At 43.9% G+C, this 26,254-nt stretch overlaps 2 protein-coding genes across 3 annotated transcripts; one reads left to right on the top strand and one right to left on the bottom strand.

Moving 5' to 3' along the window:
• Positions 1 to 10,281: 10,281 nt before the first annotated feature.
• chga (chromogranin A) lies at positions 10,282 to 19,041 on the top strand. 2 transcript variants are annotated; one of them, XM_083643574.1, is made up of 8 exons: positions 10,282 to 10,526; positions 10,864 to 10,913; positions 11,830 to 11,923; positions 13,071 to 13,139; positions 13,233 to 13,322; positions 14,191 to 14,583; positions 16,407 to 16,831; positions 18,191 to 19,041. In XM_083643574.1, the coding sequence occupies exons 1-8, from the start codon at positions 10,481 to 10,483 to the stop codon at positions 18,272 to 18,274; spliced, it is 1,251 nt and encodes a 416-aa protein (XP_083499700.1). In that variant the 5' UTR covers positions 10,282 to 10,480; the 3' UTR covers positions 18,275 to 19,041. The 2 variants fall into 2 exon arrangements, with proteins under 2 accessions (XP_083499700.1, XP_083499699.1); XM_083643573.1 differs by having other exon boundaries at positions 14,191 to 14,598.
• A 3,369-nt stretch (positions 19,042 to 22,410) lies between these two features.
• ccn2a (cellular communication network factor 2a) lies at positions 22,411 to 25,923 on the bottom strand. Its single transcript, XM_083643699.1, has 5 exons — positions 25,653 to 25,923; positions 25,069 to 25,285; positions 24,444 to 24,695; positions 24,048 to 24,259; positions 22,411 to 23,919 (listed from the first exon to the last, which is right to left on the bottom strand). The coding sequence occupies exons 1-5, from the start codon at positions 25,713 to 25,715 to the stop codon at positions 23,623 to 23,625; spliced, it is 1,041 nt and encodes a 346-aa protein (XP_083499825.1). The 5' UTR covers positions 25,716 to 25,923; the 3' UTR covers positions 22,411 to 23,622.
• Positions 25,924 to 26,254: the final 331 nt, after the last annotated feature.

The raw sequence follows: 26,254 nt of genomic DNA, 5'->3' as shown, positions 1-26,254 counted from the left end.
ATAGATAGACAGACAGACAGACAGACAGACAGACATACAGACAGACAGACAGACAGACATACAAACAGACAGACAGACAGACAGACATACAGACAGACAGACAGACAGACAGACAGACAGACAGACAGTCAGACAGACAGACATACAGACAGTCAGACAGACAGACAGACAGACAGTCAGACAGACAGACAGACAGACAGACAGACAGACAGGCAGACAGACAGACAGACAGACAGACAGACAGACAGACAGACAGACAGGCATACAGACATACAGACAGACAGACAGACAGACAGACAGACAGACAGACAGACAGATGGGAGATAACACTTTGAAATGATTTCACATCACATCCCTCCAGAAAAGACTGGAGCAGCTGCTCTACACTGATCGTTTCTTCAGAGAAGACTTTGCTGTCGTCCTTCAGCCCTTTCTGAAACTCGCTGACCCTCCCCGCCTCCCGGTAATCTATCCATCCCCACTTGAGCAATATCAAAGATACATGTAAACCCTCCCCGCCTCCCGGTAATCTATCCATCCCCACTTGAGCAATATCAAAGATACATGTAAATCAATGTGAAACATGACACAGCAGTGATTGAATCATTCGTGGAAAGTTGATGGATGTAGCGTTGGGCTTGTGAGATGGCAGCGAAGCCGTGTTCCAAAGCTCTCCATCAGGAAATCAACACCGGCTTCTTTGCGCTTTGTGTCCCTGAGCAGAACGACAAGATCGATATGAGCTTCTTCACTCACGACTGCTTCCACTTCACCATCAAGGGACACGAGGAGCTGGCAAAGGGGCTGTGGAATAACATGGTGAGCAATGATCTACCTGTTGTTTTGGATGGAACTCGTTATATTCGAGGTCTAAAGTCCGCTGCTGCCCTCCTGCTGTTCACATTGATATTGCTTTTTGGATGTTTACAGGAAGCAGCTTTTTCCATCTATCCTACGTCTCGCTTTTGTAACTTACAGTGAAAATAGAAGTAGTGATGTACCACAAATCTGTGCTTCCTCTTGCCTCTGTCTCCTGTTCAGTTTCAGCCCGAGGGAGAGAAGCTTATGGTGAACAGCTTCTCGGACCCCATCAGCCTCATCTGTCCATCTTTGGTAAGACTTTGAATGTACATGTCTTTACTTATACCTTAGGGCAGCATATGTGACCAATTCAGTACCAGAGACTTTTACCAACCATGAAAAGCTTTGAACATTATTCATGTGACAACCACAATGACTGAAAGACTAAATTGAGGAGGATTGAGGATTGAGGAGAGAAACGGCTCATAAAAAATATTATTGACCTTTTGAGATAAATAGTCCTAGTTACTGAATTACTGAATACATCATATTAATCACTTGATTAGAACCAGGGAGTTCCAATCAATATAGCTCAGTAGTTCCAATAGATGAATAGGCAACACATTTCTATGCAGTGCTTTGGTGTTGGTCAAAAAGTGCTTGTGGTGGTAAAAACAAAAAACAAAAAAACAAAAAAAACAAATTATACCACAGATTTTTATATAATAATAATGATGATGATGCTGATAATAATAACTTTATTTGCATAATCACCTTTAATGCAGAAAAGCAGCTCAAAGTGCTTTCTAGCAGACAGACAATAAACATCACAAGAGGCAAATACCATAATATAATAATCAAACCAAAAGAAAATAAATAATAGTAGCAGTTATAACTAAATAAAACAGTAGTGACATAATCATCATCATCAGTATATAAAAGGGAGCTCGGAGTCTGTCTGTTTTCTCTGTCTGTCCCACTGATGACATCATCAGTGATGTAATAAATGCACTCTCACACACAAGGATAGTTCAGTGATGACATCACTGATGATGTCATCGAGTGAGGAATCGAGCGCGCGAGATGCTAGTTATTACTTAATAAAAGCAATAAAACATTGAGAATTGAAAAAAAGGAAAGCTAAAAAGAAATGCTAACCTTCAAAATAGAGTTTAAGTCATGATTATCTGCTTTTGAGACACACCTAAACATGACTGTAAGTGACCCTGTCCCTGACACATCTGTATCCTATTTGCAGGAGCACCCATACATCTTCACCCGGCCAAGTGCAGCCAAGTCAGGCCAGTCCCCTGCTGAGTCCGCTGCTCCACCTCAGGCAGCCCCCCTCCTTTTCCTGCTGCTCCCCCTGGTGTTCGGAGGTCTTGGGGTTCTGTAGCAGGCATCTCACTGCTGTACTGGTTATGGCTGAGGCAGGTACAGCGGCAAAGGAAAGTTTGTGAACCACCTTGTTGTTTTTTCTGTCTTATGTGGTGCCACAATGGCATTTAAAGCTACACAAGGTGACATGGCACGTTGGCGGCCCCGAATGGTAGCAAGAGGGAACTAATTGGGTTGAAGTTTGAGGGGCTCAAAACCCAGAGATCATGTAGTGTGACCTCACTCCTCTGATATAAAGTCCCTCTTCTTAGTATCTGGTGAGGGTGGAGGCGAGTCCATCTTTCTGTGGAAGGAGAGATCACTCGTCTCAAATGCTCTTTAGGAGAATGTTTGCATTTCGCTCTTGAGATTCAATTGGTCCACTTTCCCACCAGTGATCATACCCAACACTAGAATGTCATTTGGGCAAAGGGGCGGATCTAGGGGCCAATATTCTCTGTTACAGCCCCACTTTGTGGTTTAGGCTGATACGACAGGTGTATTTTTAGATATAAAATCTGGCCTAGTACAGTTTGAACGACACAGTATTACTTATTATACAAACATGGCAGTTGTAAACCCAAACAATAGAAGTAAAATGTTTTAATAATAGGTTATTAATGATTGCAAATTAACACGTTAAGTGCCATAGCCGAGGTATCTCGTCTTACATAATCCAACGCTTGAGTGCCAGAGCCGAGATATCTCGTCTTACATAAACATTTTTTTTTTTTGACGGTGGGACATCAATCAACAACTTTTACATCTTCGAGATCACTATTGGAGCAAGAGAATGTGTATAATCTATTTTACCGACCCACTAAGTGTTGACAGTGCTCCCCCAGACGAGCGAAATCAAAGAAAAAACTGCCGCGGGAGCAAGCCATTCAAGGAAATGGCGAGGCGATTTTACAGTAATCCATTCCAGACTTGTCTTGCCCGAGAGCGGCCGCGCGCAGGCAGCAGCACACAGAGAGCGGAGAGCGATTTGCAAAATAGATTATAGGTGAAACACACTTTGAAACACCTCAGAAAGGCCAGAATCAACATCTGCCCATCGCCCACGCATTCCCCGGCCCATCTTGACTCGCACAAGGAGCGTCCGCACGCAGGCAAGCAGGCAGGCAGGCACGCAGGCAGGCAGGCAGGCAGCAGCAACGCGCTTCTGACACGCCCGTTGTAGAGCCAGGAGGAAGGAGGAGAAGACACACGGAGGGAGGAGTTTGAATGAGAGGGGTGTTTCCTGTTGTTATGGAGGAAATTACTGTTCAAAACTATTGTTTAGAATGTCTGACGGTCTTACTGATGCCAAAAATGAATGGTTAAAGTGACTGTTTCACAAAAAGCCATTTATCTCTGAATAAATTTCCAGACACTGAAACCATGCTGTACTCAACGGCTAATATCTACATAACTACTAACTCTGCAAACTAACTCTTTTAGACAGAGAAAGCACACATTCTATTAGTTATTTTTAGATGATTGGTGTTCATGAATTCTTAACAGAAAATAATCCTCGGCTCTTGTAAAATGAGCCAGAATCCTCAAAAAAAACCCTGGCACAACTTACCTACAGGATGAAAAAATGGCTGGCACTCAATGTGTTAATTATTTGTGTAACCAAAATTATTGTTTAGGCCCAAGAAGTCCTTGACCCAAAAAAGTAAGTGAATATCTAGTAATTCTGGTAATGCTTTTAAGGACACACTTAAAACATAGTTATTGCTGCTATATGAAAATTTGAACCTATTATGGAAATTTGGGTTGACTTTGTACTTTTTCCGCCAGTGCTAAATGTTCAATCTTTTCAAATCTTGTTAAATAGATAACGAAGAAGATAATTGGATAATAATATAATAATAATTGGATAATTTGATCATTGAAATTGGATGAAGAAGATAATTCGATGTTGCATGCATAAAGTATAAGTATGCTATAAGTAGCATTTTAATCCAAACTTGTGACAAAAAAATTACTGACTGCCTGAAGCAACACATTCACACAGTTCCACACATTCAGACCGGAAGCTGTTCAGTTCAAGGACGCCTTGATGGTGGATTGAGGGAGCTCTTCAGATGCTCTGAGGGTTCAAAGGAGACCTTGTAGTCACAAGCCTCAGCCTGCCTTTCAAATCTCCAGGCTGCTGCAGCTGGCCTACTTTCCTTTGCTGCTGCTCTGTCCTCCTGTATCTGCCTTATCATGCGTTGAGCACTAGGGGGGGACACTGTCAGCCAGTACAGCCACACATTGTGTGTCCTGATGCTGCAAAGAGCAAAAACACTCAAAACTCTATATGTTGGATCTTGACGAGCATGTTGTCAGTGCTATTTATCTATGCACACTGAATACCAGCATTGAAAGAAGGAGCCGTGTAATACGATCATCTACTACATGACATGACACATAACACAAAGCGTAATGTATTGACTGCATGTAATGACTATAATTACATACAACAGCAGGGCAGGTGAACGCTATATTAAGCTCATCTCATGTTACTCGGATTTGCTCAGTAATTTTAATTGAGTTCTGTTGTACCCATTGAATGAAACCACGAAAACCGTGTGCATTCAGCATGGCAGAGTTGACTTGTATATACCGGTAGCAGAATAGGGTGGTTTTTGAAAGTCCTGTTTGAGGGTAAACATGTTACAGCTGCAGTCGTAACCTTTGGATGGAGGATGGGATACCTCCGGTCCTTTGTAATGTGTTTATAGTTTAAACATTTGAGGAGGTATTTTTTTTAATCAATCTACAATAAATGACATATTTTACATGAATTTTGCGCAACTCCTCGAGATGTATTCAAGGAAGACATTTATTATGACCAATAAAGACATTTGAAACTTGTTTCAGCGGTTATCACCTAAATATGCATTTTGATTCGTCTTAAAACTTGGGATCTGAAATGTGTATTTTCTCTGTATTTAATATTTAGGCCTGCAACATCTTATCCACATTGTCTGCCATTCATCTTGGATGGATCAAGGCTGCCATGGGTTTCATAATGACCTTATTGTTGCATTCAAAGAGCCCTCTTCATGTTCAAACAAAGCCACCGGCGGTTTATGCAGGACAAATATGGATCCGCCTCTGACGTAGATTGGCCATTATTGTCTCTCTGAAATCATTATGAGATCTTTGGGATCTCGAAGCGTGGCGCAATAGGAAATTTGAAACGGCAAACAGTCCAGCCCACGCCTAGGGAGCCTGCCATTGTCTCGCGTTTTTTAATGAATGTGTCGGGCACAAAAGAGAACATGACCAACGAGTTCCATGCACATGTGAGACTCGATGCTTAAAGAAAGCAAACAACTTTAGGATGATGCTTACGTTGGTCATAATGTAAATAGACCTACATCTCATAATTATATCATTCATAAACCCTTCCCAGCTGTAACAGTTTTATAAAAAAAAATAGTATAGGGACATTTGATATGAATTGGTATGAGACGTATCACATTCCAGTAGGCTATTTCAGTATAGATTCAGATATATCCACATCTTATTATTATATCATTCCAAAACAGTCCTAATGGTGGATTTGCATAAGCGCTCTCAAAATGCACAATACCACATTCAAAGGAGAACTGAACTTATCTCACCATGTTTTCTATTATGGACTGTAGTATGAGAGTGAGGAATAGCAGGTTTCTGGAAGGTCACTTTCAAAACATTTGTACAGATTAATTTATCATCTGATAATCCATGGAGTACCTCCTCTAAGACATAATAGGATTACTCTCAGATCGATTACTCTTGATTGAGAGATTATTGCTTTTTAGCTTGAGTGATTTTGCATTGCCACAATTAAAGAAGATTAGAGCAGCATATAACGCACCTAACCTTGTTACCTGGCAGAAGGGAATACAGTATGAGTTAAGGATCATGTCTTGAATATAGCCTGCCCTACCTGTTGTAGGGTAAATTCAAACCAGACTATGCAAGACTCTCAAGGGATAACACCCCCTATCTAATTAGCATACATCAATACATATTAAAACAATTAGGCAGGATCTTTCACATGGATCATCAGGCGCGTTGCTTGTGGAGGAGCCAAAACAGCTTCTTTCTTTAATAAGAACAAAACAGATACACAATTCTTCCAGCTTCACGTTGATTACAATCATCGGTAACACTTTACAATAACGTACACAAATAATGTAGTAGTTACTAGTAAACTAATCATTAACTAATAGTTCATGAGTAGCTAATGAATAATTTGTCATTAGTCAATCACTAGTTAACCATAGTTAATGAGTAGGTATTCATTAGTTAATGATTACTAAATGTCAGCTTGTGCATATAGTAGTTAATCATTAGTTATTAGTTATTATTAGTATTTAAATACAAATAACTTTGCTGCCACAAAAAGGACAGATTAAAGTTCAGTTTGTGCACATCCCAGGTTTGAACTCACAGCCTCTCTCTCTGAAGGCAGCTGACATACAGAGTGAACCACAAAGGCACTGCCACTGATGCTGTATTTCTCTCTGTATGACTTTTGAAGTGGCTGGCTATAGGTCAAAAGGATATATTTGAGCTTTTAGTCAATTTATAAATAGTTACGTAGCTAATCTGTGGGCACTTTCTTCTCTTTCCTCTGGCTGTCCATTCAAAAGTGACTGAGACTTGAACCCACGACCTCAAAAGCCATGGAGGGGTCAATACTGCTGGGCAGCAAGCTAACCCTCTGTGCCACCAGGTCAGACCTCTTAAAACTTGTTTTCTCAGTGGTTTTCACTCTTTCCTCTGGCTGTTGCCATTCAAAAGTGGCTGAGGGGTGGGCTGACTGTCTGTAGGAGGCGCTCTGTCAGCCAGTGTGTTTCCAGCCATGTTAAAGAGGTGGGAGACCGGTTTGCTGAACAACATTTCTCCTCCATCGGGAACCAACACTCAGCCCTTCATGCAGAGACAAAGAAACAGCTGCTCATCCCGCTGAGCTGTTCCTCAGTGTGGGTGTTAGCATCTGATTTCTCCAAGTTTTCATACTGTTGTGTCAATAAACTCAATTAAGAGGCATATTTTAGCTGGCATTGCGGTTTTTTGTAGGCTATATTTTATTTCATATATCATACATGTACATTGTCAATTTAATGCGTTATTTTACAAAGTACTTTGAACTACTTTTTCTGCATCTGTGTGCGTCATGGGAATAAAATGTGTTTGAATGCCTCTTGTATTGTGGGTGTGATTTTTTTTTTTATAAAATGGTTCGATAAGTAGGGAGGTGCAGATTTAGATGTATACAATCTTGCTATGGATGATGTTGTGTTTCATGAAACAGTGATTGTTGATTGATGAGGGGATGGGATCTGTCAGTGAATTCATCATAGCAATACTGTAGTAGGAGGGATCATATCCAAATAAAGATTTTTAAATAAAAATGTAGGCTGCGTGACACCGAAACAAAGTGACAAACAAAAGAAGTGACCTTGTTCTACCAGTCAGACCACGTGGCCTAATGGATAAGGCGTCTGACTTCGGATCAGAAGACTGAGGGTTCGAGTCCCTTCGTGGTTGGTTTTCTAGTTCAGTAATTCCAGAGGTTTCTATAAAAGCAGCAGGTATTACTACACTGATTGTTGTTTCCACAAACTGAGACAAGTAGATGCTGTCATGCAGAAGGTTGCTGGTTCAAACCCCTCTCACTCATGTTATTGTTGTCAGTAGTGTGAAGAACCCTTGTAGAAATAAGATGATTAAGATGAGCTCATGTAAACTCAGAAGTAGCACAGCAGCTGGCAGCAGCACCTTCTGAACAATGACCTTTTCACCACACACCTGTTTGGTGGCCTCATACAGATCAATCAGCATCCAGATCTACTGGATCCCAGCCGATTTAGTACCTGGAAAGATCTTGTCCAGGTGACATACCAAATGCTGCAGGATACTTTCCTGAAGATTTTGAAGTCCGAAAATCCTAATTGTGAAGCGCAACTCTCTTTTTCAAATCACACACTCATATTTCTCCCTTATCTCCATAACAGCTCATAGCTTAGCGAGATGCGTGGCCGTGTCACTGTCTCTACCTGACAGGTAGAGATGAGTGGCTGTGTCACTGTCTCTACCTGACAGGTAGACGGTTGGTTCGATTCCCGATGGGGTTTCTTTTTCAAGTCACACGCTCATATTCCTCTCTTATCTCCTTCATGTCAGAGACCTACTTCAACAGTCACAGATCAAGGTTCAAAGCTACAATATGAAAATACTACAAGAGGAAGTGGGCTATAGCTCACTCAGATAAACATGTGGATGTTGTTGGTTCAATCCCAGCCTTAGGCAGTGGCTTAAGAAATGTTCACATTATAAGCTGCACCAGTGATCCTTCTTTATCATACTCCATAGTTTGAACACTTGAGAAATAAGCTGATGAAGGAGTCTAGTCAGTCCCTGACTCTATCTCAGCTCACTGGTTCAAATCCTACCTCACTCTTTATGCTCTCTGTGTGTTATTGTCAGTGTGAACAGAGTGTGTAGAAATCAGAAGCTGAAGTCCCAGCTCATAGCTCAGCAAGATGAGATGTTAGTTTGATTCCCGATGGAGGAGACATATTACAGCACTGCCCTGTCTTTAACATCACCAGCTGACAGAGCAGTGTAGCGCCTCCTACAGGCAGATACACAGAGTGACACATCGCCTCCTACAGGCGCATCCACAGAAATGGACACTGTGGACAGAGTGCAAAGAGATCCAGAGCAGACATGTCATATACAGATACTGAGCCGTTTAGCAGAAAGTTATGTTTTACGCCTGGCGGCAGCAGTGCAGACGTCATCACACAACGAAACGACTTCCAATGTCAGCATAAGTTCAGCTTTCTGTGATTTTCTGTCTCATAACCCTCTGCTCATGTCTCTGTGGAGGTCAGGGGGGAGAGCAGCCCCCCTTCCCCCAGCTAACTCCAGGTGGTGGCGGTGGAGCGGGAATCAAACCGGCCAACCTCATGCCCTCGCGTCACTGTGTGCTCAATTATTCCTTCACACCACCAGCTCCCCTTCACACTCCTCACAGCTCTTCTCTGGGCGCTTTTGTCTCTTCCGTTTGGCTGTCACCATTCAAAACTGACCGAGGATCGAACCCACGACCTCAAAAGTGACTGAAGCCTCAACAGCGCAGGGCAGCAAGCCAACTCTCTGTGCCACCAGGTCAGACCTCTTAGGACACGTTTTCTCAGGGCTTTTCACTGTTTGACACGTTTTTTTATACTTAAAGGGATACACCACTTTTTTGGAAGTTTAGCTCATTTGCCACATCTCCCCCACATAACCAAGATACACCATGCCTTACCGGCACTGTCCGCTCAGTTTACAGTGAGCTACAGCCGTGAAGTTAGTAATTATCGCCATAGAATGGAGCCTGAAATATGAATCCAAAATGCACATAATTGGTCTTTTTGGAAGGAAAAGAGGTAGCCGGCACTACTTTCCAAACATGGCCGCCGACCTCTTTTCCTTCCAAAAAGACAGATTATGTGCATTTTGGATTAACATTTCATCGTGTGGTGAGTACCCGAAGCACAACATGTATTTTGGCCTCGTGAGATGTGTGTTTTGGCAGATTCTTAACAGCTGTACCATTTGCCTCCATTCTATGGCGATAATTAACTTCACGACTGTAGCTCACTGTAAACTGAGCGGACAGTGCCGGTAAAGCATGGTGTATCTTGGTTATGTTGGGGGGGATGTGGCAAATGAGCTAAACTTCCAAAAAAGTGGTGTATCCCTTTAATACATTTCAGAGCCTGTGCCTTTTTTACTTTCACTTTGAGTAATTAAATTGAACGATTGCTTTTACTTTTACCATGTAAGCAGCTTTTTAATTATCAGACTAGAATAATAATAATAATAATAATAATATGGAAGGAATAATAATACCCCCCTCACACACACAAGGTCTGAATAGACAGAGGTTTCCATCCATCCTCCAATCTTCACAAGCATTCAAGCCTTTTCTTCTTCTTCTAGTCAAATATTTGTTAGCTATCACAGTGATCATTGTGTCCCAGGATGATGTCATTTCCTTCCCGCACACTGTCCTGCTGTATAAAAGCGGCTGCTGTTGCGGAGAGGACTCGGTGGAGAGCGAGAGAGAGAGAGCAGAGGACGGACGGAGGCTGCGGGGTCGGTGCAGGATGCTGAAGGAAATTTAGCTCTCCAGAAATAACGAAAGGCTAAGTTTTGTTCGGGATGAATCCGTAATCCACCGACTTCACTCGAGGCGAGAGGGAAATCTCCCCCTTCTGAAATAAGCTTTGCCATTTTCTGTTCCTGGAGAGCTTCATGCGCCTCATTTGCAAAGATGATCGGGAGAGGATTGTTCATTTTGACAATATTATCCAACTGCGGTAAGAAAGTGATACACACCTTGTTAAAGTTGATTGAGATCTGACGGTATATGTTCCCTTTGTTGGGAGAAATCGGCGTTGTGTGCCGTCCCTGCTTCTGTTCAGCACCAAGGACAGCGCCAAACACTGTCGAGGCACAGTGCTGTTCGCATGAGATCTTTGCAGGGAAGCCTACCGGAGCAAAAGATGGAGTGAATTTAACCTCCACCTTTAGCGCATAATATTGTCATAGCCTACACACCTTCATATAAACTGTAGGCTATCTTATGGTGTAGCCTATTGTAAAAAATTACAAAAGATAAGCTATGATGTTCATCATGTTTTGGTTTTCTTCCAGTTCTGTCATTGCCAGTGACTTCAAGTCACTTGGAGAATGAGGACGTCAAGGTAAATATTTGCTTACATTCTTGTCATATTATTATTATTATTATTATTTATATTGTAGGCTATCTATTATTACTGTTATTGCTCTTATTTGTATTGCCCGCTGTATACTTATATGTGAGCTACATTTTTCTCTAACACTTACTCTGCTATGATATGAGTAAACCTGTAGGCTGTTTGATAAATGTATTAAATTATGTATTTTGACCAAAATATAGTACTACAGCCTCTCTACAGTCTGCCTATTCACCATGACTTTTCCAACTCAAAGGGGAAAGCGGTGATTAGAAATGCTTAATCAAAGCAATTGAACTTCTATTAAAGATCTTATCCACTAGGGGCAATCTCGATATGACCTTGCTAACCTCAATAGATCTCATTCCTGGTTTGAGAGCAATGGCGAGTCCTGGCCTTAATGGTTTTGTATTGGTGGTGGATCCATTTCACATCCTGAATGTCTGGCAGCAGCTACTTAACTGGACGGCGAAAAATAGACAGAGATAGAAATAGAGAGAGAGAGAGAGAGAGAGAGAGAAAGAGAGAGAGAGAGAGAAAGAGAGAGAGAGAGAGAGAGAGACAGATGAAGGTCTTGCTAGAATTAGGTCTAATGGCAGTAGTCCTACAAGAGAGACAGCAAGAGAAGTGGAGCAATAAATATGGCCAAGTAGATCCGGGAGATGGAACTGGACTACATACTGTATATAATACATAATACATTTTCTACCAAAGCAATCCATCATTATCAACCAACTTATTTTTTAGACCAATAGCATGTAGTTTAATATTAGCTTATGTCATTGTCACTGAAACACTCACAGATGCCAACAATTAAAATTTGTGTAATTTCATTTTCTGATATGTAACCAGGAAAATAGCAAGGTGTCACAGTAACTAAACTGCGTGCTGTCCATCTCCTCAGGTGATGAAATGCATTGTGGAGGCCCTGGCCACAGTGTTGTCAAGGCCACACCCCCTGGCCGTCAGTCAGGAGTGCCTGGCCACACTGAAGACTGGTAAGCCCCGCCCACTTTAGGGCACAGACCTCCCCTTTAGTCGTTACACTGTCAGCTCACGTTAGCACGCAAATCCTTTCATTAGCAGATGGTCCCGTACTCTTCCTCTGCCATTTGATCATCATCATCATCATCATGCTCCTATTCATCGTATTCCCATGATGTCACAAGCATTTTCCTACCAATATGGCGCTACAATACACACATCTCATTGGCTGTTTGTGTCACTTGATTGTAATCACCTGTTCATTAATTGATTACAATCACCTGTTATTTTCCTACCAAGATGGCCACATGGTGATGTAACAGAATACGATCAATAACTATTTGCTTATATACTTAGTCTTCAAACTAACCATGTCCCCTTTCTCATAGAACTAATATTTGCTCTGATTTTCATCATGAAAGTACCATAAGGTTAATGGATTGAAGCCGAGGGGTGTATACAGAAGGGTCACTATAGACTCAGTCAAGACTATCCAATTCCAGAGCCATTGTATTACCTTGATGTGTGTCCTTGTTGTTAAAAAAAAACAAAAAAAAATCAATCACGGCAGCATTACCCACACAGCTTTGGTTACGGAGCGGACGCTGTGAGAGGGAAACTGTACACCACTTATAGGAATAGAACGAGACGGAGGTGGATAGGGAGGCAGAGTGGCTTGTCAAAGTCATGGGTGTGACAGGGCGGGAGTGAAACAGTTATAATAATACAAAATCTAAAAGCATAAAATAAAAAGACCGGAGAGAGGAATAGCAAAAGAAAGAGAGAGAGAGAGAGAGAGAGAGAGTATAGGTGGCCATTGGAGCACAGTGCTTGTCTTCCCTGTGCTTGCTGCGTATGCAGAGCTCTGTGTGGCTCAGCAGAAAGACCAGCGCTCAGCGCGGCTGTGATCCTACTGGCAGCGTCTCTCTGGGCCAAATGATTAATTGTACTCCTGCTTTGAAAGCAGTAAATTTCAGGGCAATTAACTCTGACCAACCCTGAGGCAAAGTGCTGAGTCCTGCGAACGAGTGACCGACCGGGAATGACACGCACCTGGGTGCTCGCCCTGCAGTCTGCTCAATTGCATATTTTTTTTCTTTTGCATGCATTTTTTGTTGATGTGCGCACGTGTGTGTGTGTGTGTGTGTGCACATTTTGCAGATGACAGGCTTGTCACTATCCTTCGCCACCATAACTTCCTGAAGGAGCTGCAGATCATCGCTGTTCAAGGTGACTTGTGAAGTTGCTGCATGATGTGTTGCTGCTTATAATGTTTATGAAGACGCTGCAGGAGGAAATAACATAACGTTCACTTCACTCCAGGCGGCCAAGAGAGGGCTCAGCTACCAGGTGGCGTTGCTGCAGCATCGGATCACGTGACCCACGTCCCTCAGACCGCAGACGATGTCGCCGGTGAGTTTCTTTAACGGGTTCCTCCGCCACCGTCCTGAAGTCAATTACATGTAGGTGCATGTGTGGAGGCTGCTGCTTTGCTACCATTTTGAGATGCATCCATGTGAGTTGTGCCGTTTGCTCTTCATCACAAGTCAACAAAATCTGCTCTGTTCCATTTCGAGGAACATCTAATCTGCATGCTAATGTGCAACAGCTGCCACGATGATGCATTACTCCCCATCTGATGGTGTCGCTAGCGCAAAACCGGCTTGTGTGAGTGTGCCATTAAGGGACTAGGGGAGGAGAGTTACTGAGGTGCCGAATTTAAATTCTGCAGATTTGTTTTCTTCTTCTTGTGGACAGAATCGGGTCATAGATGAAGCCCTTCTACCTGACAGTGCACACATGCCGATTAAAGTCAGTGCCAGACTCCTTGTTAATAAGCACACGGTGGGGGGAAAAGTGCACTACATTGACCCGTGTGAAAGAGCCACAGATAAATTGGCAAGGAAAGAACAAGCGATGACAAAAACCTCCACAATGTCCGATGGCTTTCACTGCTAATGCCAGGACTCTTATTTTGCTGTTGAGGTTTACGTCCTATAAAAAGAAGTAGCAATATGTATCTATTACATGCAGGTTCTGGTAAGAACTTACAAAGGCTGTGACACATTGTAGCATTATTTGGTGCACATTTTACTTATTTTCTGATAAAAAGCCGACTGATAAATACCCACTCGTTCACTCCATCTAGCAAGAAAACAAGAAATCCATACTATGTGACTTCTTTAATAAACTATAGTGCTTTTTAAGTAAGGAGCTGCCGCATCCTCGGGAAATCAATTCCTCCTAGTGAATTAGACCTCTGCCTCTCCTCCCTTATCAGATCGATCCATGTTGGAGGCTCTGGGCGGAGCTGGTGAAAGATCTATCCTAAACCAGAAGAGGACGGGGAACGGAGACGGAGGGGAGGAAGAGGAGGATGAGAGCCCGAGAGATGGAGAGTCACGGGAGCGCAATGAGAGAGGAGGAGGGCAGGAGAAGAGAGAGAAAGACGAGAGCTCGCCCAATCACCTGTCTGACCCCCGGAGCCCGGCCAATCACCTGTCTGACTCCCGGAGCCCGGCCAATCACCTGTCTGACTCCCGGAGCCCGGCCAATCACCCGTCTGACTCCGTGAGCGACTGGAGCCAGGCCAAGTCTGAGAAGAGGGAGGAAGATGAAGAGGAAGAGAAGCGCACCGCGGAGTCCGAGGAGAATTCTGAGGAGGAAGACATGAGTAAGGAGAAGAAAGGCGAGTGTGTATCTCCCTACTTTTTAATATCTCTTCTTAGCTTGTCTTTTGTTTTTAATTCGTCCTTTTGCCGACAATGAGGACCCACTGAGAGGAAGCCACGAGTTAGCAAAGAGATGATGGGCAGCATCACACACACACACACACACACACACACACACACACACACACACACACACACACACACACACAGATAGTAAGGGTCGAGTCCACAGGTTTTCAAAGTGGGAGGCGGGCCTCCCCGGGGGGGGGGCTCCAAACTGTTTCAGGGGAGGCTCAGTGAATGGAAGTGAAGAAAAAAAATTACATTTAGTCATCAAAATGATATCACATAGAATGGCCTAAATGTGTGCGATTTGGTTAAAGAGATAAGTCAGTGATACAGTAGTTTGGGGGGGAATTTTACAGTTTTTCCCACTTTCCCACAGTCAGAAACAAATAAATGCCTTCAGATGTATGTCATACAGCAATATCAGGCTAATGTCTATGGGATCAAATAACAATCGTGATCCCATAGGCATCCAGGAATCTAGTGAAACTACGTTAAAGCAAGTAAACTGGGGAGGGGATGATGAGAGGGGGGCTTTGTCCCCAAGCATTGTCTGGGGGGGAGGCCCACAGTCTCAGACTTTGAAAACCCCTGGTCTCGTCAAATCCAATTGATTTCCACCGGAGGAATAAAGGACCTTCATCCAAACGAAGGGATCGAACACAGGTGACCAAAGGAAGACTGATGGCAGAATGTAAAGGAGGGCGGAGGGCATGAAAGCTGCCTTCTAGTTGGAAGTGCCTGCTGCAATATGACGGTGCCTGATAGCAGTGCTTCCATTTACATGATGAATTCCCCCCCAGCACCCCCCTCACTCCCCGTAATGGAATGGAGCCAAGATAACAAGTCAGGCACTCTGAGGCCAAGGCAACATGATTCAATATCGCAACCTCCCTGGAATGCCAATGAGCCGCACGCAGCCTGCTGGCTTATACATCCAATCATCCTCAGCAATGTGTCAAACTGTGCTTGATGGTACATAAGGGGAAAAGAACGTGCACACAGAAAAATATAAAGGTGCGAAGAAATGGAACCGAAAATTATTCTTTGGAATGATGCCGTAGGGAGAACCGTTTTTAGTTCCACAAAGAACCTTTCAAGAACCTTTTAATATCCAAATATGGTTCTTTGGGAAATGGGTCTTGATTCTGAGTTATTGGATGATGAGTGATGGCATAAATGTGGAAAATAACCAAATCCACTCCATATTGTATTGTGCAATTGCAAATGAGGCTACACAAGCGAAAAACACAATGCAGGTACGTGTCTCAGAAATTGTCGATCTGTCTATAAATATGGTTCCTCTAGTCTGGCATCAATCTGAAGAAACGTTTTCATTTCCAGTTCGCACATTTCCTTTTCGGTGTGTAATTTACTATCACAATCTAATCCTTCATTTTTGTACAGTTACATCTCCAAATGTTTCCAACCGATCGTTGATGCGAAAAAAAAAAATCTTCTCAAAGCTAAAATGGCAAAGCTCCAGTTGCACAATGAAAGGCACGTGCATATTCTACACAAAGGCCGGCGTTTAGCCAAGCAATCTGATTGTTCCAGTCATGCCGTTAACTCCCATAAACTGCAGCGAGCGTTACTGTGGGCAAAGCTGCCAGCTGGCAAGAGATGTTTCATTACCAGGAGTGGATTCTTGCTGATGGTAGGGAAGTGAAGTGTTCTACAGGTAGTTTGAGGTGTTTTTTTTGTGTGAGGAAATAGAGAGCAAGAACAAAACCCAATTCTCTCCTTTTCATATCCCCAGGTGACGAATCCAACGAAAACAGAGACGCGCCCGAAAACAAGTCAGAGGAGAAGAAGTCGGCCGAAGACGACGACGAAGGGCAGAAGAAGAGATCGTCACTCTTCTCACACGACGACACACAGGCGGAGAGGGAGGAAGAGGAGGAGGACGACGAAGGAGAGATGAAGAGGGCGAGTAAGGACAGCCTGAAGCGATGGACCAAGAGGGCCAAGAGCCCGTCGGCCAAGAAGAGAGCGGGAGGAGAGGAGCAGCAGCAGCAGCAGCAGCAGCAGGGGGCGCCGTCCCATCACTCCAAGGAGGTGGCGGGAGAAGCGGAGGAGAGAGGAGCGACGCAGGAAGAGAAGGAGCTGCAGATGATCGCTCGGAGGAGTCCAGAGGAGAGGAGGGCTTTAGAGGAGGAGGGCAGCGCCAGCCCAAAGCCAGAGGTGGGTGTGTTTTTCCATCGCATTCTCCTCCAACGCACTGCAAAAAAAAAAGAAGAAACATACATAAATGTGTCAAGTGATCGTAACTCGTTTCCAGAACTGCGAAGCTTATTTCATGATATTGTTGGTCAAATATCATCTCATTGAACTGGCAGATAATCTTACTGGTTTCAATGCATTTCACTCTATACATGCCAATTATATGACTTCATTCAAGAAATCACCTTCAACCAATCAAGACAATCTTCACGACAATTTCCCCTTTTACCAATGAAATGTCCTGAAACAACTTACATGATCCTGAAAAAAGAAAGGCAAATTTAATAAACCAGTAAAAGTGCGCTAAGATGATTAAAAAAAAATCCTATACAATAAGCTTGATTAACCTGGATACAAGACAAAAACCACTTAACAAAGTCTGTGGGTCTCTGCAGCAGTGCGGTAAACTGTGTTGTGTAGCTCCAGCCGACGGCTCAAACAATGACTCATGCAGAACATGATTCATTTTCTTACTCGTTTTCAGACTAAGAAGCTGCTTGTTGGGAGTGCAGCTCCTGAGTGAGCAGCACAGTGAGTCAGGTGTCAACGCGTTGGCGGCGTGCCAGAAAAAGATTCTGAACAGAATCTGTCCCCATGCTGTGTTACACAGCGTGGATCCCGCGAGGCTACAAAGTGGTGCAGCAGCAGCTAGCCTAGCCCTTTGGCACAATGTTCACAGCGAAGCTATCGAGGGACCGCTCGAGTTGATGGTCCACAAAGTGTGATACATTTATGAAATGTCACGATGGGACACAGAAAGAGGCTGTTCTGGAAAACACCGTGTCCTTGCTGAAAGACAGCACAACGCTGCATGGAAGTTGATCAGTGCTGGGGGGTAACTCATTACAAAAGTAACATATTACATGTAATATATTACTTTTAGCAGTAACTCAGTAATATAACTTATTACAAATAGGATTTCAGTAATATCATACCAGTTACTTTGTCAAGTAACACAAGTTACAAATTGAGTTACATTCTTTTTAATCCAAGCACATATTTAAATAAAGATACAATCATTTCCTAATCAAATTGTGTGTTATCATGCAAATAACCACTATAGATGACAACAACAAAGGAAAAGGATGAGATTTAGAATCTTGGATGGTTTACACTGACTTCAAGACGGTTTAAATTATTTTCGGGATGGTTCTGGGGCGGCGATGTCATTCTGCTACTGCTGTTATTACAGTGAAAGTAACTTATTACTTTCAAATGAAAGTAACTAGTAATATGTAGTATATTACATTTTGAAAGTAACTTGCCCAACACTGAAGTTGATTGTGTGTGAGGATATTTTTTTTAATATATAATCCGCAGGAGCCAGAGATTGAAAGTCTGGCAGCCATCGAGTCGGAGCTGGAAAGCGTCGCGCAGAAACTCCACGAGCTGCGGCGAGGCTGAGAGAGGAGACGCAATACAGGGGGGATGACACACCGCAGCCTCCTCTGACTCCTCCTCCTCCTCCTCCTCATCCTCCTCCTCCTCATCCTCCTCCTCCTCCTCCTCTCTACCAGCTGCCTCTCTCTGCTTTTGCACAGATAGTGTGTGAATAGGAGGAAAAGAGATGTGTATCTTTTGCTGTTTGCTGAGGATGCACGCACGCACCGCGCCACCACCTCCCTCACCACTTTCTGTCCCTCACATATAGCATACTGTAGGTGCACCATGCACATGCTACTAACACGCATACAAACACACGTTAACACATACATAACATGCACACGCACACACACACACACACGCACGCACACACACAACACAACACACACGCACACACGCACACACAGACACACACACACACACGCACATACACACACACACACACACACGCACATACACACACACACACACACACACACACACACACACACAGCAATGGCTCTTATTGGACTTCTGTTTCTCTCACTGTTTTTCCCTCTCTCTCCCTCTGCTTTGGCATAATGATGTATCTTGCCTAGTTTTAACACCGCACATTGATGTGAGAAGTGAAGGCAGTTACAATAGGAGCTGGGAGGTTGTACAGTCATTTCATGTATACATCGTGTACTGTACAAAGCTATTGTCTCTTTCTGGGAAGTTCTGCTTGATTATTCTAGATATAAATCAAGCCACGGCAATAGGTGGACATTTTTAACAGACAAATGGCTGGATTGTGATCTAAAAGTGTCAAACTGTGTGGATTTTATGTAAGAAAAACAAATAAATTGGATAGTTTATCTGGAGATTTCTGTCTTGATTAATGCTTTGGAGCCTCTGAATTTGAACGCAGTAACGCAATAAAGTCAGCATACCAACAATTTTCTCTACATTGTTGGAATCTATAATGAATCATTAAATGATAAAACCTCATGTGATCTTTTTAAAACCTCATGTGTTTTGAACCACATGATCATGGTAAATTGCAATCTATGAAGCTGATAAAGGCCAATCTGCATACACATTGTCGTAATTTAATTTAATTTAATTTAATTTAATTTAATTTAATTTAATTTAATTTAATTTAATTTAATTTAATCTGGCCTGATCATTTTCAAGTGAATCTATGAGAGTAAAGTTTCAATTCAGAGTCAGTCCACTTTCTCTCACGGGGAAAAAGAGATTGATATTGATTCAGACTGCAGTCTGCATTTGTCTGTGTTTGTGGGCGATGGGGGCTGAGCGCATGAATCACCGCACTGTGACACACAAGGCTGGTTATGACACACAAGATCTAAATCCCTGTTGGTCTTCAGCCTCACATTATTCTTCCCATTGTTACTATCAAAGGGAAAGAACAAGTGGAGTGTGTGTGTGTGTGTGTGTGTGTGTGTGTGTGTGTGTGTGTGTGTGTGTGTGTGTGTGTGTGTGTGTGTGTAGGTGTGTGCGTGTGTGCGTGTGTGCGTGTGTGCGTGTGTGTGTGTGTGTGTGTGTGTGTGTGTGTGTAAAACTTTTCCGAAGAGGTAAGAGCATTGTGAGACCGGAGAGACAAGACAAGAATAGAACGTGGGCAGAGGAGAACTGAAAATGTACTTTTTGTTGTCTTTGACAGCTGCAGTAAGAATAGCAGCAGCTGACATTTTATCCATGCCTATTTCTAACATCTGACATCTTCCTGACATCTGAGGTGCAGGTACTTACAGGCCTGACTGTAAAGTATCCGTTTTGCTCTGCATGATCACCTAAACCAGAATCAGCAGATTCAATACTAGACTGATGAAGAACAGTTTTCCTGAATGACACTTTAATTCAACCTGTGTATATGTGTGTTTACTGGACTATTTGATGCGATAGCCGACATGCAAATTTTAGGGTGTAAGTTACCACGGTCATGGACTGTGTAAACGGAGAGGAACAAAACATGATTTGTGATAAATATCAATATCACTTGCTTCTACATATCCAGTCTTTATCTAATCCAGTTGACATCTAAGGTTACATTATGGAAAATTAATCAAATTCATTAACTCTTACTGAAATATGGCAGATACAAGAACCAGCAATCATATCCAATAGACTCTAATGTGGAGGATGTCAAACAAAAACAGGAAGAGGAGGATTGCACAGCTTAAAAAGGACAGCAGATGGCGACATTAGACTGTGTCATTCTTTTTCCAAGGTAATTAAGCTTATGAAAAGGGGGAAGATTTGGAAGCTTCTAGTCCACAGAGATTCCTATTTTTACGTAATCATTTTTAAGCAGCTGTATTTAAGTGAAACATGTTGAGATACGTTCACTTTTTTATAACTTGTCTTATGTAAGAACAAAAGAAAAGGATTTACAACAATGCATGGAATAGACACATGGAAATGTCTTATTATGAGCTCCCTACATTCAGCCTCTAAACCAGAGTTTCTCAATGTGGGGTCCGGGGGCCACAAGGGAGCCTTGGGTTCCAGCAAATTGTTGAATTGTTAAACGTCACCATTATTCTATTTGCAAGAAGTTAATGCAATTAGAGAATGTAAAAGATTGCATATTTTGATCGTACTTTCACTGTTATCTCTCTACCTACAATGCAGATAGTGGATTACAGGAGGAACACCCTCCCCCATCACCCTGGGTGACTCCCCAGTCAACACCGTGGAGTCCTTCCGCTTCCTGGGAACCATCATCAGCCAGCACCTGAGATGGGAGCTGAACATCAGAGCTCTCACCAAGAAGGCACAACAGAGGATGTACTTCCTGCGGCAGCTGAAGAAATTCAAAGTGCCAAAGGCAACGATGGTGCACTTCTACACCTCCATCGTTGAGTCCATCCTCACCTCCTCCATCACTATCTGGTACGCTGCTGCCACTCTCATCATCAACAGACTGCAGCGCATCATCCGCTGTGCTGAGAAGGTGATCGGATGCAACCTGCCAACCCTTCAGGACCTGCACATGCTGAAGCGGTCTCGTAAAATCATGGCCGACCCTTCCCACCCCCAGACACAAACTCTTCACTCCCCCTCGGCAAGAGACTGAGGTCTGTCAAGACAAAAACCTCTCGACCAAAAGAACGGCTTCTTCCCCAACTGCCATCAGCCTCTTCAACAAGGCCCGAAAGCCCCCTCCACCAAGGATCCTACCAACCCCCCCACCCCCCCCTCCCCCAAACTACCCTCTGAACACAGTTGAATTAGTTTTTTCTGCATTATTCAATTTGTTTGGTGTGCAAGAAGTTACCAATCAGTAAGTGATCAATGTCACATTAACCACAAAAGGAATCTGACAACAACATAAAGCTTATTATCAATTAAAATTATGCTCACTTTAAGAATGTATAGGTTATTCTTATGGTCGAGGGCAGTTCAATCAATATTCATACATGATATGCAAAACAAATTTCAGCCTGCTGACAATAAAGTTGTATCGTATCGTATACACAGACAGACAGTCAGACAGACACACAGACAGACACACAGACACAGACACACACACACACACACACACACACACACACGCACACACACGCACACACACACACATTGAGATTCAAATATGGGATGTCATTTGAAGCTTGTTCAAGATTATAAGTTTGATCCACAAATGAGCTTTATACTTCAATGGTTTTATCATTTATGAACCAGAAAATGGGTCTTTTTTCCACTTCTTCAATCTGTGAAGAACATTACAGATGATCTGAAGAACATTACAGATGCCCCAGAAATAAAGATTCTGTCATCATCTACTCACCATCATCACTGGAAAGAGAACAAGTCCCCATTGACTTCAGCACAGTAACCGAAGCCAATGGTGACTGGTTTTCTCTCCACTTGTGCTGGCAAGCTGCCTGTGTGTTATATGGACAAACCTCACGGTCACCTCTGTTTCAACTGGCGTGAGGGGGAGGAGATGATGCCATTTTGGGGCGAACTATTTAATGTCCTAGTTTTCTTCCTCCTGGCTTTGGGGCGAGTGTTTTTCATCTTCATAATTATTACTTGCACTATCCAAAACCACATGAATTACATAAGAACATCTGCTATTGTAGTTGTACTATTAAGTAACGTGATTTCTTTTCAATCGAGTGTATCTATTTATCAAGGTGAAAGAATGAACAACTGGAGAGCTCCGGCATGTTTGTATAAAAATATAACATTTTATTTCCAGCTACAAGAAAACATGTAACATTTTTGTCACACTTCTCAATAAAATAGTAAAAAATACTGTGAACAAAAAATACACTATCGATACATTTTGAAGCACAGAACAAATAACAATTTTGGCTTTTAAATTAACTTAAACTGTACAAATATATACATAATTTACACATCAACAATAAAAAAGGAATGAAATTACAATTCTTCCAGTCTTTGATCTATTTTCTTCTCCACAAAATAGACACTTTGCTCCTAATAGTCGCTTGGTTCCTTTCCTTCTGACCTGAATCAGTAAAAGTCAACATGTCTTTCTCTCTTTCTTTTTTTTTTCAGTGCCGTGGCGAAGCCTCGAGGCGGCGCCCGCCATTTTCCATATCCGACCCTAAACTCAGCACGCCGCGTTCTCGCCCTGCGCTCCGACGCGCCGGGCGGAAACCCTGACCTTCTCGTCACACTGCGAGCAGAGAAACAACGCGAAGGCGCTGAGACAAGGCCAACATTCAGGCCTCACACACACGCACACACGTGCACGCACACGCACACACGCACGCGCACACACACACACACACACACACACACACACACACACACACAAGGGCACATTCAGACCTGTTTGGTTTGGACAGGAGGGGGAACACTGGCCTGCTGTGGGCTGTTTGCTCCTTCTACAGCTGCTTGGACGTTTTTGCAGGCCTGGTCTGGGCTCGGGGGTAAAGGGTGAGGGGGGGGGGGGGGGGTGCGGGATGGGGGGGGGGTTAGACTTTGCTTCTCACCTCATTTAGAGAGGAGGTCAAGATTATGGACACAGTTTTTAGATAAGGCTTAATGGACGGGACTTGGATAAGCTTACGACGGGATTTTACGGGGAATGGGGGGGTGGGGCAGGCAACCTGACAGTAGGTTTGTCAAAAATACAAGTTATAGTGCAGGAATCTCTTAGAGCTGCTAGGCAGCCCTCTGTCTCAGCTCTAATGGGGCCGGTCGCACCGGCCATGCAAAACACACAGACACCTAAACAAGTGTCCGGACTGTCTGACTTGTACAATGAGATTGAAGAAAAAAACAGAGACAAAACGTAAAAAGAAGAAAAACAAAAACATATACTGAGCTGCAAAATGAGATGGAAGTTCTGTTTTGTTTTCAAGTCATAAGTTCAGATCTGTTCGTTTTGGGGGAGGGGGGCGCGCTCACGCCATGTCTCCCATCATCTTCTTGTAGTACATGGACTCGAAGATGTCGTTCTCGCCGGGGCAGTTGTGGTGGCAGGCGCAGGACTTGATGAACATCATGTGCTTCTTCATCACCTGTCCGTCGGGGCATTTGAACTCCATGGGCAGGGTGGTGGTCCTGTGCGGGGTGCAGCAGCGGCCGTCCAGGCACACGCCGCAGAACTTGGGCCTGTAGGACTTGGTGGTGGTGCAGCCGGAGATCTCGAACTTCATGGGCTTGGAGAGTCGCGGGGTGCGGATGCACTTTTTCCCTTTCTGCAGGAAACGAATGAGGAAGACAAACATCTTTAGCAGGCGTTCTTTGGTGGTCTAGATTGGTGGTTATTGAATTGGATGAGCAGTGAGTGGTAGCGTTTGTTTTTTATATATCTCTCTCGACTCACCCGGATGCTCTGCTCCAGCTGCGACTCGCAGGGTCGGACCATGCACAGGCGGCTCTGTTTCTCCAGGCGGCACTCGCGGTTGTCGTTGGTGACCCTGGTGGAGATCCCCAGGCCGCAGGTCTTCGAGCAGGCACTCCACTCGGTCGTCTGAACCAGGCAGTTCTCCCTCATCATGGAGGGGTCTGGGCCATAGGTCTCCTCCTCTCTGTAGGCTGGAAACACAGGAGGAAGCGCACGGTTAAAAAACACCATCCTGATTACCGATCATGTATGGGATCGTAGTCATTTCTCAAGTGTAGCGTTTGATTGATCCATGACCAGACAAGACTAATCACACAACTAATGCTGATACTCGAGGTTAGCACACAAACCAAACCACCTAATGAACAAACTCACCAGACAAGGCAGGGCCCATGAAGCTGTGTTGGTAGGGGGAATCGCACACCCACTCCTCGCAGCACTTCCCGGGCACCTTGACCCGTCGGGGCATGGGGCAGTCGGGGCTGGGCAGCCGGACGTCCATGGAGCAGAGGGGCACACAGCCCACTGCGCCATCCAGGCAGGTGCACTGGTACTTGCAGCTGCTCTGGAAAGACTCTCCGCTCTTGTACACCATGCCTCCGAACACACAGGTGGCTCCATCTTTAGCTGTGGAGGGGGAACGACAGGTTTGTTACGATCCAGTCCATTCATAAATATCCATTTTGTAATCATCATATCAGTATTATGGATTAATCGAGATTTGCAGGGGAACAGAGGAAACTTAAATCTCTCCCTTTCATGTTTGTCAATGGGGCTATTTTGTGATTATAGTGATTTATTATACTGTTGCAATTGTAGAGCTCACTTTGAACAGGAGCATCAGTGTGAATGCCTCAATTCATCAAAGAGACTGCATTTCTCCAAACTACTGCTATGAGAAGAGTATGTAAGAAGTCCTTTGAACCCTCCCCAGTAGTAGGCATTTTGAGCTAATAGCTTCGTCATTATTTCATTATTGTTGCCGTTATCAATAGCTCACCTGTGCAGACTCCTATGCGCCTGTTGGCGGGGGCTCCAAAGTCACAGTAGAGGCCTTTGTGTGGGTCACAGACGTCCCTCTCAGTGCACAGCTCCCCCATCTGTTTGGCGCACACCCTGCAGCAGCCACAGCTATCCAGGACCAGGCTGACCCCTAGGGGGCACTGAGGGGGCGTGGAGGGGCACACGCACTGGCCACTGCACTCCTGTCCTGCAGCCTGAGCACAGAACACAGAGACACATTTAGTTATATGTCATCATCGCCATAAGTGGCATGATATTAGATGGACAACACACAGATACACGCATGCACTGCCTGGCTGCTACCATCATGACTTGTACATGATACTGTTTAAGTTAGAAGCTGAACATTGATGTCAAACACACAATTAAGTCTCCTAACTCCTGGAACATTTTGGACTTCATTCACCTGGCAGGTATGAAGTAAACTGCCTGACAACGGTTTCCATACTATAATTCTATACTAGACTATAAGCTATAGACTAGACTAGAAGACTATAAGCATTTGCTGTAGTTACTTTAGCCTACTAAGCTACATGTTTGTCAGTATAATGTTTGGCTTACCATGTAGGAGAGCATCATGCACAGCAGGGGCAGCAAAATCATTCTGTTCATTCCAGCAGACATCTCCTCTTCTCCTTTTTTGTAGAATTCAGATTCTTCCAAAAGTCTCGTCAGGAAAGTCTTCCGTTAGTCTCAGAGTTTGAGCTTCAGTTGAGTCGAGAGAGAAAACCGCTTTGGCTCTGATCAAGTCGATCTCGTTGTCGGTTCGTCTTCTTCTAGTGTTTCTCTGCTGCTCCGGGGTCGCAGTCTTTTCGTCGGTTGGTTGGTTGGTTGGTTGGTTGGTTCTTCCTGATCTTGGTGAAAGCTAGAGGTTAGCTTCGGTAGTGGAGGAGGAGAGGAGTTGTTCTGAGTTCTGAGCGGGGAGCCGAGCTCCCTTTATACTCGCTGGCCCTGGCTGCGCGTCACTGGGGGCTGAATGGGAGAGCCGGCCCTGGACAAACATGGACATACTCGGCATTCTTTCCTGGCTTCCTGACCCCCACTCCAGACATCCCACATTCCTGCTGTCTGAAGGAGGCAAGGCTCTGCTGCTCAGGCCAAACAACACCGCCTCTCTCTCTCTCTCTCTCTCTCTCTCTCTCTCTCTCTCTCTCTCTCTCTCT

This window comes from Poromitra crassiceps (genome assembly GCF_964638095.1).
Source record: "Poromitra crassiceps genome assembly, chromosome: 9".
NCBI lineage: Eukaryota > Metazoa > Chordata > Actinopteri > Beryciformes > Melamphaidae > Poromitra > Poromitra crassiceps.
This window is presented reverse-complemented; position numbering and strand designations above follow the sequence as displayed.